Source organism: Protopterus annectens, chromosome 7.part1 (assembly GCF_019279795.1).
Source record: "Protopterus annectens isolate FY-2018-M chromosome 7.part1, PAN1.0, whole genome shotgun sequence".
NCBI lineage: Eukaryota > Metazoa > Chordata > Ceratodontiformes > Protopteridae > Protopterus > Protopterus annectens.
The window spans coordinates 385,272,778-385,285,562 of record NC_056740.1 but is presented as its reverse complement, the minus strand read 5'-3'; the positions used below and the strand labels follow the sequence as shown (position 1 = coordinate 385,285,562).

The 12,785-nt window shown below is 37.2% G+C and overlaps 1 protein-coding gene across 14 annotated transcripts in view; it reads left to right on the top strand.

Moving 5' to 3' along the window:
- MYO5A (myosin VA) overlaps positions 1 to 12,785 on the top strand; it is a 4,204,798-nt gene that overhangs the window by 2,609,350 nt on the left and 1,582,663 nt on the right. For all 14 annotated transcript variants that reach the window (XM_044078829.1, XM_044078834.1, XM_044078828.1 and 11 more), the window contains exon 11: positions 11,537 to 11,618. In XM_044078829.1, coding sequence (XP_043934764.1) covers positions 11,537 to 11,618 — 82 coding nt within the window. The remainder of the gene's footprint in view (positions 1 to 11,536; positions 11,619 to 12,785) is intronic.

Sequence of the window (12,785 nt, the reverse complement as noted above, 5' to 3'; positions counted from 1 at the left end):
TGCATTATGCTGTGCAACTAGCCTGGAGGTGTGGATATCCTTAATGAATATGGACATGCCTCCGCCTTTAGTGCTTCTTTCTGGGTTAGGTGGGCAAAAGGTGTGGTATGAATTGAAGCCTGGTAATGCAGGGGTGCTCTCTGGAGCTTTGAATCTGGTCTCTGTCACTGCACAGATGTCAATGTTCTCCATTTTAAGGAGTGCCTCGAGTGAGTGCATTTTGAGGTTTAGACTTCTAGCATTGAGTAGAATTACCCTCAGATTTTGCTTGCTTGTACCTGTTACGGTGGTGAATTTGTCATTTGAACCTTGCCTAAAAAAGGCACTATAGGGATGGCAAATGTCTTAGCCAGTATCCGGAATCCTAAGGGCGACAGGTGCAGGCCATCTCTGGCAAAGCATTGTGGACTGTTGATCATGTCGTCTCAGGCAGACAAATACTGGACCCCTTAGAATGACACCAGAAGCTTAGCCAATTGTTGAAGTCAATCATTTTGTCCTTGTACTGTGGTATCATTCTGGGTGATGGCAGGATGCTACTCGGGGTTAGGGTCATACCTGCCTGGGATACAAGATCGGAGAGCTCCTCCATGTCTCTCTTCATGTAATCCAGGGAGGTACGTCTCAGGTCATTTACACCAACATGGACAATGACATTGTCATATTTGTACTTATTGTGGAGTGACCTGAGTGCATGCGTTATGTGGCGGATCCTGGCACCTGACAGGCAGCTGACAGTAACTTTCTCCTTGTTTAGTCTAGTGAGTGGAACATCAGTGTGCCTGATTATAGAGTGTTGGGTACGTTGTTATGCCTTATGGGCTGTGGTTGTGTGGCACACTGAGTTTGTGGGCTATGTGTCATTTGGGTTGTGTTGGGGGGGTGGAGTTTGCTTGCGTTTATGCTTTGGATGTCCCTGATGCTTGGGCAGGTTTTTATTGAGAGCCTCCTCAAATGTAGGTGTGTGTTTTGTGTTTCTATGTGTGTGTTTTGGTGGTGTAGGTTTTGAGGGACTATGTGTTGAGTGTGTTGTGGTGCAAGTGTTTACCCTCTCCTCTTGACTGTCTAGTCCAGTCTTGGGTGAAGAGAGCTTTGCTTCCAGTTTGGCTATATAAGTGCATCTCTCACAGGTTGTAGTGTTGGGTGGTAGGAGGAGAGGGTTGTCTGTGTACATGAGGCCATTGCTGCATTGCCTCAAGATGCCCAGATTCATCAGGTAGACAGGAGAAATCACTGGGAGTTGACCCTTAGACATGCCTAGATAGGTGCTTATTTATAAAGTACTAAAAACTGCTTTCAACTAGACAAGTGAGGAAAGTTGAGTGATGTAGTAATTTGCAGCTTATGTAATGCTTACAATGAGTTCTGAATCACGGGAAATCTGGACAGTGCCACAAATAATGAGGAAACAAAGGCCCAAAATCAGGGACAGATTTTAAATATTGCTCTTATAAACTTAGAAAATTGCTAAAATAACGGTGCTTGTGTTAGAATGCATATCACAGAGGATGTGAAGTCTGAAATTCAAAAGTATGACATTATTTCATCCACAATGATTTGCCTGAGGGAAATAAAGCAGAAATTCTAGGAGGAACAGAGAAAATATCAAATATAGACATTCTGCAAAATCAGGGCAGTTGAGGGGTATGCTAGTTTTTGAAATGACAGCAGTGACTTTGGAGACTGCATTGTTTTTTCAAGTAACATAAGTGGTGTTGAAGGTTCTAATCATTCTCAGTGTTAAGAAAAGTTAAAACAGTGTTGTATAGGTTAGTCACGTAGTGATTCATGGGTAAAAAGAACACAGATGTAATGATGAGTTGTTTGACATGACAGCCTGTGATTCTTTTGGGCAGTTGTTTCGTGTAGTATGCTTATTGTGATGCATTTTGCATAATGGTTAGTCAGATTCAAGAAAGTGACTCAAGTGTGTGCCGCAGAAAAACTGCTGTTTATTATCTCTTATAATTATACATCATGGTGGGTTTGGGGGGGGGGGGTACTTTCAGAAATGAAGAACTGTGTTGCACAACATCAGTAAGATACATTTATTTATTTATTTATTTTGGAGTACCCAGCTTAAAGCCAATATATGAAATTTACAAAAAAAATGTTTGTTAACGAGTACATATATCATAACAAAGGCTCTTCATTTGAACTGGAAGAAGGGCAATGTGAGAAGGTTTTATCTAGTTAAGAGGGGGGTTAGTTTGACAACACTACCTGAAGTATGTATGTGGCTACCCTACCCATACAGAAGGTAAAAGGGAGAAAGGTACCCCAGAGAAATAGTGCATTGAGGCCTTGGTCTAAGAGGGAAAGATTAGCTTTTGATATGAAAAGAAAGAACTCAAGAGAAGATAAAATAGTGCCTGAGGGAATAGGGACCGATTAAGTATATTGCTGTGCTGAGAATACTGGGGAACGGTGTCTTCGTGAACTGCAGTATTTTGCCCTAGTGAAAATCTTGGGCTACAGAAAGAGGAGACTTGGATTTCAGTTAAAGAACTTTGGGCGTTTTTCACTTCCAGTATGGCTGCACACAGATCAACAGTTTAATTTCAGCTTTCGCAGTTTGAAAGCAGAAACTGAGAAGTAACATTCAGTGAAATTGTCACTTTGGTAAGTATACTGCATTTATGCAAGCAAAGAAGAAATTTAGATAGCCAGAAAAGGTGGAGATAAAATACTGGCTGAGAAGAATCCTGAAGCTTTTCAGCAAAATGCAGTTCAGACCAGCTTTGGTCAGTGGCAGCTGGTGACTTCAAATCAAAGGGGGGGGGCTGCAAGAGACAGCTGAATGGGTGGGGTCAGTGTGGGGTGTGGCCAACCAGAAAGGGGATGAGCTATGCTCAAAACCACAAAAACTGTAACTTTAATTAAATACACTGCCCTGGGTGCCAAACTGTCATTGAGAAGTCCAATCAAGATAAAATAAAGTGTAGAAGAAGAAAAGAATTTCAATGCATTTTTAAATACATTACTGGAATGCCAGTCAAAATAAAGTATAATAAAACAAGCAGCACTCAACTCAAACCACTTCTCCTTGCACTGCAGTTCTAATAATTTATAATCAGCTTTATTAAAGTACCAAGTAACATGCTGAAAGTAGCAATCTCTGTGATACCCCCACTTGTAAAAATGTTTCTTATCCAAAAAAGACCTGCTGCCTGACAGCTATCTACTTGTTTCATGGGGAAAACATGATCAAAATAAAAAATGAAAAGAAAACCAGCTCAAGATACATTGCTTAAAGAATTACTGCACAGGTTATGGACCACACATGATAGATTGGCATTGGCATTCTGTTTAGTTTACAGGTAAAGCCTGCAAAGATGACTGCAAGTCTCCAACAAATGTAATGAGCTTCTTAAAATAATGTAATCCTGTCCTTTATTACAAATACTGTCATATGCATTTCAGTACCCAAGGCTTATACGTTATCTAGTTATGCAAGTATTCTGTACATAGCAATGTATATGTGTGTGTGTGTGTGTGTGTGTGTGTGTGTGTGTGTGTGTATATATATATATATATATATATATATATATATATATATATATATATACACACACACACATATACATACATACATATCAAGATAATAACTGCTGCAGAATATCACAGTAGTGATTACTGACTGCAAAGCATCAAAATCCGAAATTCCAACAGTAAAAGAAGCATGCCCCTTGACAAACTTGTAGAATGCAAATAATAAAATACTATTTTTTTGCGGTGGAGCAAGTTTGCTTCCTCCCCCATATGGGGGCTGTGCATGCCATACTGCCTGCTACATAAATATATCAATCAGCCCAAGACTGCACACTAGTGGGAAAGGGCATATTCCACAATCCTGCTATTACACTGATCTCACACCAGCAATGTTGATTGGTTGATATGTGTACAAAATGAATGTTCAACACATACAGGGGCATATTTATATTTGAATACTCTCAAATATATGATTTTCCTGCTAACTAATGCTGACTATTGTATTTTAAAGAAGAAGAAAAAATACTTGGATGACATACTTGAAGAACCACTCTTCGTTAGTGGAACAGCAGCAGCACCTAGTGTTGTCTTATTTTGGTCTGTAAATGTTTCAGGTATTGAAACCCAGAATATTTTATATTATAAAGTTAACTGTAGAAATAACGAGCGAGACGAAACTGTCTCAGCTATGTGAATCAATACGAGTGTAACTGGACCCGGTCAAGTAAAGCGCAATTTATTCCAATCACAAACAGACACAAGTATAACAGTTAAGCGCTTTCATCTGTAAATACAGACTTCATCAGAACACCACTGCTGTGGATTACTGATAAATTTAAAACCTTTTTGGCACCAAAAAAAACCCACTGAAAGTGCTCATTTAAAGTGACAATGCTTAGTATATACACACACTACATATAAACATTATTAAAACCTCATGTATAAAAAATATAAATATAAAAATATAAATATATACATAAATCGTTAATACTATTAAAACTAAACATTAAAAACATGTGTTACGTATAAATGGTCTCAGCTAATAAACTACTTAAGTTGTAATACTGATTTAATAGAAATAAAATCATTAATACCTGGGAATTTTGTGGTATTAGTTGCAATTTGCCAAAATAATTCCCTTTTACATAACTGTGCTTTATAATTACACCCTCTAGCCGATATAAATGTTTGATCAATAATAGCAAATTTGAACATGTGTGTGTCACCATATTTATTTATATGTCTAAATAAGGCATTTTTAGTGTCCTTAACTTTTATTTTATATAGGTGCTCATAAATACGTCTTTTCAGTTGTCTCTCCGTTTGCCACAAAATTCCCAGGTATTAATGATTTTATTTCTATTAAATCAGTATTACAACTTAAGTAGTTTTTTTTGGCGCCAAAAAGATTTTAAATTTATCAGTAATCCACAGTAGTGGTGTTCTGATGAAGTCTGTATTTACAGATGAAAGCGCTTAACTGTTATACTTGTGTCTGTTCGAGATTGGAATAAATTGTGCTTTACTTGACCGGGTCCAGTTACACTCATATTGATTCACATAGCTGAGACAGTCTCGTCTCACTCGTTGTTATTTCTACAGTTGTTTTTGGCTTTTTGGTATATTATAAAGTTAATATGACACAGACTGGCTTGTGGTTGTGTATCTCAAACAAAAGTTCAGAAAGAGCAAAAACATAGGGCCCAATTCTAAAGACATGCTCTCAGTGTAAGTGCCTACTTGCACTGAGAGCATGTCTTTTGGAATCTGGCCCAGGTGTAAGCCTGTTTATAAATAGGCCTTACACTGAAAGAACGCTTTTCAAATATGGCCCATAAAGACTAAACTCTGAGAAAAGATGAGCATTAAAGTCGTATAAACCAGCACAGATATCCCAGTACAAATACAGGTACACCATTTTCTTTTTGGACCCTACATTTAGTTTACCACAAAAAAAAAAGTGAAATACTGTCTTCTTGATTTTCTAACTATCCTTGTTTCTTGACTAGAAGCTGCAACACATTCCTGAATGTTTTTCTACTAATACATAACTGAACTGTCTAACTTGTTTGTTAGATCACTGAGCTTCTCTGCGGTGAGGAACATTTTTTTATGAATGAGATTACAGTGCATTAAGACAGCAAGCAAAACTATTTGAGCTTAAGCAGAATTTTGAAATGAGACTTGTCATAAATGCTCCTCATTTTAAAACCAACAAAATAAAACAGAGTAAGACTGATAAACATTATATTGAACCCTAGAATAATGTACAAACAATTTAAACTTTATCAGGTGCTGTGGTACACTGGTATCAGTCTGCAGTTCACAAGAGTCACGGCTCAGCCACAACAGCACTACTCAAGCAAGACTTTAAGTAGTTAAATTTTGCTGTGCAGCCAAAGGCATGACAGCAGACCGAGGGCAAATGAGAAGCATATGGCGGTGCTCTTTTACTGTGCTTGATATGTGGAGTTATGTTAGTGCACCTGGCTACACACCATCAGTGGCAGCACAATGGTGTGGCACATGTAGGACAGTAGATATTCTCCTGGAATATGGGCATACAGAGAATAGCTGTTTATATTTTTGTGGTGCCCCGCACAACACCACTTCATATGGCTTTTCAACACATGAAAAACTCCAGCCTGTACTGTATAATACTGTGTCAGATCATTGTACATCGGGTATACAACACTGTGGTGACTTGGTGGTAAGCAAATTAGATGTATAATAATACATGTTTAAAATGGCTTCAAGAGTGCTGAGTTACACTAATAGTAAGTAATGCAGTTAAGGCGTAATAAAGTATAAAATGGACTTTAAAATGGATCTTGTTTTGTGTCCAGGGAATTAAGACATTTATCTTCAAGATATAGGATTTTCAATCCCAACAAATGAAGCAAAATATATTTTATAGTCTGCTGTTTAGCCTTTACAGCTTACTAATTATGAAGGTAGAATTCAGTATATTTCACTGTAGCAAAAATAAAACTGTAACTTCAATAGGTAAAGAAAAATGAGTACATGAATGTAGACAAATATAACAAAAGCTCTGTACAGTAATACAAAATATTATGCAAATATTTGTAGTAATGCTAATGAACAATAAACCATTTTACTTTACTATAGTCATATTGTGACAGCATTGATACAGTGTGAAAGGAAATTAGCAGGTAGTGCACAACATACATGACAGTTTCCTGTTTTACTTCAGTTCTGTTTACAAACACATACTCAGAAACATGCTCAACTCCTTTCACATCCTCCATTCACTAGTTTTAATATTACTAAAACCCAGTGGCTTCCTCATCACCAGCTTTGACTATCCAAGGTCACCCCTTTATTGGATTTTCTAATGCTATGTTAATATACCTCTCATCTATGCTTTATTCACCTATCTCATGACCGGTACTAGAGTGTAGCCCCTGTACTCTTCAAGATTCTTTACTGGGACAATGTTTCCTTAACAGTATAATGGCTACACATTCTTGGAGTTTCCCCTGTGGGATGTATAGTTGGATAATTAGACTGTGGCAGTTATTTTGGAAAGCCCTGGATACTGTAGCAAGGGGCAGAAAACTAGAATATCTGGTGATGGAGAATGCTTGGCATAATATATAAGGCAATGTCCCTTAGGTGTTTAGCATGAAGGTAGGCTTTCTAGAAGTCAGGGACTCATTGTCACAGAATGTGGTAAAAGTATCATAGCTTACAGAAAAATGCGTGTAACCATGACAAAATATTAATTTTTTTAACTGGACCTGGGCTTAGAGTTACAGGCTACAGAACACCAGTTTCCCATAAGGAAGGGCTATGATAGGATTGCATTCACAATCTGTACTTTGTACCAGGGCAAGCTGTTGTGGTAATGCACTACAGACCAGGAAATATGTGAACTCTCTTAATAAAGGTTAACCAGATCAAACAAACCTGACAAGGCTGCTCACAGACAGCACCTGTTAAGTTACTGTTCATAACAAAGGTAATGCATACCTCCTCATCTATACCTTTCAAGAAATGATTCATATTTCCACTTCTCTCTCGTCGCACTAATGCTTCTCAGTACACTGCTCTCCTTCAAAGTTTGTCTAGAACGCTTTATGAAATTCTAGGCATTGGTTCTGGCTTTGTTCAATGGGAAATAAGTACTGAGAACTTCTTAACTTTGCATCCTATTTCATCCTGGCAGTTATGGATCTGTCATCACAGAGCAACTTAAACAATAACTATAGATGTTTAATTATCTACTTTTCTCAGAAAAAGAAATGAATATTGCTACTATGACTTCTCAATAAAGCTGAGTTCACACCACAATTTTTTTAAACTGTGTTTTTAGTTTAGGAAAGAAAGCCACAACTAGTCTATCATGTTTTGCTTGAATAGTATATAAATATTTCAGCATTATTTTTATTAACAAATAAAAACACCAGATCAGGTTGATAAAAGATGCTGCCATTTTAAACAATGCGGTACTTCTCTTCTACAGGTCATTAACAATCAACAAATGGCAGAAACATGAATACTTATAAAGTAGGAAGCCTTGTGTGTGTGTGTGTGTGTGTGTGTGTGTGTGTGTGTGTATATATATATATATATATATATATATATATATATATATATATATATATATATATAAAGGCTTCCTATTTTATTTTCAAGTATTCGTGTTTCTGCCATATATATTATAAATGAAAAAGATCTAGGATGTATTCTCTTACCAAATGACTACAGACTGACTTACCACAAAATAACTATGCACACTAATTGCTCCTTACCCCTTCACAATCAGCCACACATCAGCCAAAGCACTATGAAAAAGCCCAAATAAGCATTTTTGCATGAGTTAATCTCCGCTTCACCCCTCATTTCAGGGGCCGGTGCCTCCTATTTCTTGTAGCAACAAATCGTGCAGTATAAGTATAGATAAAAGTATATTCATTTTCAAGATTGAGGCAGCAGACACATTTCTAATCACCATAAACTTTACATGAATTTAACTTATAATTAATGTCAAATAAACATTAATACCATTAGCAGTATCTGTCTTAAAGATACACACACACACACACACACACACACACACACACACACACACACACACACACACACACACACACACACACACACACACCCTTTGGTTTGCACAGGATATTTCCACTAATGGAGCCTTGCCGATTAAATCAGAACCATGAGAACTGCCTTGCTGATTAAATATACACACGGGAGCCTTTCACACACACACACCTTACCTGTGAATGGGTCCGGAAAGCAAACCAGGTCCAACTCCATTGTCTCGAAGCAGCAAAACCCACGCTCGACTTAACGCTTCCCTTCAGGAGCTCCTAAACTCAACATACCTCACTCCTGATTGGTCCTGCGCTCAAATCCCTGCTTACCTCCTCTCCTGATTGGTCCTGTCTGCGGCTCAAGCAGTCCGGAGCTCCTCTCTTCTGTGTGGTCGTCTACCGCACGGCATCTTAGGGGCAAAAAATACCTTCTCTGCATCTGGGCTGCTAACTGAAGCAGTCAGAGTTCGCAGAGATTCCTGGGCATCTGCGAGGCAGTCCGCACATGCACAGTAGGTCCGGTACTCGGTAAAAAAAGAAAAAAAAAATTTTTTTAAAGTTTATGGTTTCTTTTCTGTATTTCTTTTATTTCTAGGTGGGAGGGCTGCAGTCCTGCAGACCAATAGCACGAGCCACCCCGGGCTTTGGTACAACAAGTGGCTTCAAGTAATTTAGAGGAAAAATAAATCAAATGCACTCAGGTGATTAAAATAAATGAAACAGTGAAGAAGTACATCAACTCAGATAAAAGGCTGGAAAAGAGAAGAAGCTCTAAGTAGCTATTCAGATGAATTGATAAAACTACAGAAATCAGAGGCTGAAATGAAGAAAAGGCTGGTGGAGTATGAGGCTTTTCAAGAAGAGCTGTTTCAAAAATTGTACAGTTTGAAGATGGCACACACAGAGAAAACCTGATTATTTCTGCTGTAACAAAGTAATTGGAAGGAGAAGACTGTGTTAATAATTTTATGAAAGCACAAACAAGCAACTGGACTGGTATTCCATGACATGGTTTGTTAATTAAAAGGGGCCATCATGTCAAATAACTCATCACAAGACACAATGCTGTTTGTTACAGGTCATAAAAGATCAACAACAGGGGAAAGCATACTTTCAGAAATGAACACTTATGTTGCACAATGCCAGCAAGATAATTTAGGGTCTTTTTTTTTGTCTGTTTGTATACTGTTTGGTTTAATTCTTTCAGGGCCAATTGTAACCTTAAAGTTACACTTACAGCAAAAATGTGACTTAAAGCACAGCCTAGGTATATTTTGGTATATGAAACTAATTGCAGAAACATCACCAAGCCTGCCCAGGAGAAAGCATCAAATACCTGTCCAGTACTGGTAAAGATAATCATACCAGCAGAGAGATTTCAGCTGACACAACTGTGGCAGAAAGGAAAAGTATTATAAATTGGAGATGTAGTGTTTGCGGAATGCTTGAGAGACAGAAAAAAATCAGTAGTTTACTAAAGGAATCAGGAGTACCTTGAATTTGAACCAGAGTCTGGTGTTGGGAGGTGGAGATAAACACGATGAAGAACATCAACACTAGCATTAGTGAATAAATGGGAGTCTTTAAAACAGCCAGCACATTTGTGAAATATGGCTTTGCAAGAAAAAGTGGCTGAGAAACTCTGGACTTTTTCTGACTTTGTTAAACTTGTCAATGGGCTGTAAATTATATACCTCACTTCATGTTACTAATGTTTAGAAGTACAGTAAAAGCGAAAATAACTGTAGGTGAAACTATTTTTATGCTTAGTATCTGTGTAAAACATTTCATGATATAAATAGCATGTTATATAGTAAATCAGTTTGTATAGTGTGCAAGGGGTATTTTAAATGTAGGGGATGTTTTTTTCAGAGACTGATCTGCTATGTATTAAAATATATTAAAGTAAAGAAGTACTTTTTAGTAGACTATTTCTAAATGGGTGTTTCATGCCATTACCTTTTATTATACCCACTACACCAAGGTGATTCTAGGCAGAGTGAAGTCTCATTCTGCCAGGGCATTGACTTCATCTGTGGCTCTTTAAGAAGTGGATCCAAGAAGTATTCTAGAAGCAGCAACTAGGTCCACTCTACATACCTTTACAAAGCACAAGACGTACAGGCGAGAGTCTAGGTTTAGAACAGACTGTGCTACAACCATTCTCCAGTGGCTTCTGGAAACTTATTTTTCCTCCTCCCAGTCAGTTTAAGCTGTGGTACTCGTGTGTGTGTGTGTGTGTGTGTGTGTGTGTGTGTGTGTATATATATATATGTGTATATATATATATATATATATATATATATATATATATATATATATATATGTAAGGCTACTGTAGCTCTTATTTATGATGAAAATAGTACTGCTGTGTACTCTTAACACAACAGTAAATGCTCAAATGATCAGTGCTGTAGTAGCCTCTTCCTCCCTCCACCCCCTTATATTTGTATATTTTTGTTGTCAAGATGAAGACTTCATTTGTATTTTCTTAGCATTGACCTTTTTGAGGGCTCTGGCTTCCCTGTCTCAGTTGGCATTAAAGGTCTGAGGGGCTTGGCACCTAAGCTATCCTTTTTCTTCAGTTTGAGCGGATTAATGGTTTGAGTTTGTGGAAGGTGACTTTGAAGCTTTGGAAGGCTGCCCTGCCTGCTGTTCTAACGTTTATTGTCAAGGAGATGAAGGGAAAGTATGATAATGAAAAGAAGCAGATGATTAAAGTAAGTCCAGTCAGCAAAATAATTAAATCTAAATTTAAAAAAAAATTGTACGCTGCATTCGTGAAGCCTTTTGTAATGACATTAGATTAACTTTATAGTCGGTGATCTACTTGGCAAGTAAAAGTAGTTAACGTAAAGTGGGAATGGAAGAGCTCTGTGACTTTGTAGAAAAGAGAGATAAGTGTATTAAATGGATTTTCACTATTCATTTTATTACTTTCACTTGCTTATAATCCTGTGATTGTTCTTTCTTTATAGGTTTGAAACATTTGAAATCAACAGCTTTGAACAATTTTGTATAAATTATGCAAATGAGAAGCTACAACAACAATTTAACATGGTAAGCATGAGTATTTTTCATTTTGCATTCTATTATGTAATGTAATAAAACACAAATAACTCTGTTTTAATCAGGAGATTTTTTATAATTGTATTATCTTGTTTCCCCATTTTTTGTTGAATTTTCTTAACATGATAGTGCAAGAGTGTAATAATCTAGTAATTACTGACAGTTTAGCCATATAGTTTTGCCTGACATCATCATCTTAGAGAATTCCATATTGTGTGACTTGTAAACAAACCATTTAACTAGACTGGTGCTCCTGGTTCACCCCTAAAATAGGAAGTGTGAATCTAGTATGTTTCACTTGGTGCACAGATGGATAAATAAATAAATATAGTAGTTTACCCTCTCTTTTCAAATCTAGCTTAGCTCCAGCTAACACCTGGCCTATATGATTTACAATCATTGCTCAGATCACCCAAGTTGGAGTCACAGTGGTTTGAGAATAATAGCTTAAGGTGGTGCTTGCTAATGTGGTATTGCTCATTTCACACAAAACTAAGGTTGTAGTGCTCGCATGGGAGTGGTCAGTGGGTGATCCATTCTCACAGCCTTTGGAGAAAGAGTGAGATATGTTTAACTTTGCCTCTGTAGTTCTTTCTGTTGAAGTGCGAATAGTAAAATGGCGAAGGGGGGTATAGGAGGGGGATGCGAAGTGTGTATTGTACTCCCAGTACAGAAAGCACTTCTTTGGTGTTACATTCGATAAGTGCATGTTTCATGAGAATGTGTGCACTGGAGCTGTTATTGTTGAGTTATTGTGGAAAATCTCAAATGTGCTGAGGAGTTGTAATGGATCCACATCGCATTTCTTTATTCAGTCCTAAACATTCAGTTCCTTTCTGTTTGTCTTCATAATAGATCATGGAAAGTGAGGCTTAAATAGAGACATAACAAAATATCAAAATACAATATATACAGGTACAGAAATGTTTAGCCAGATATCCAGAATCCTTACACAAGACAGCTGAAAATAATCTTGAAAAATATTTAAATGCCTGACACTATTATGTTAGTTGAATAAACAAAGCACAAACATGCCAGTAAGAGGAGGAAAATTGGAGTATTAGTTTCAACAGGAGTGCAAATATGATAATTTATTTGAAAATTATCTAAAAGCAGTGGAGGTGATATCGATTAATTGTGTTAAGCATGTGAGATCTG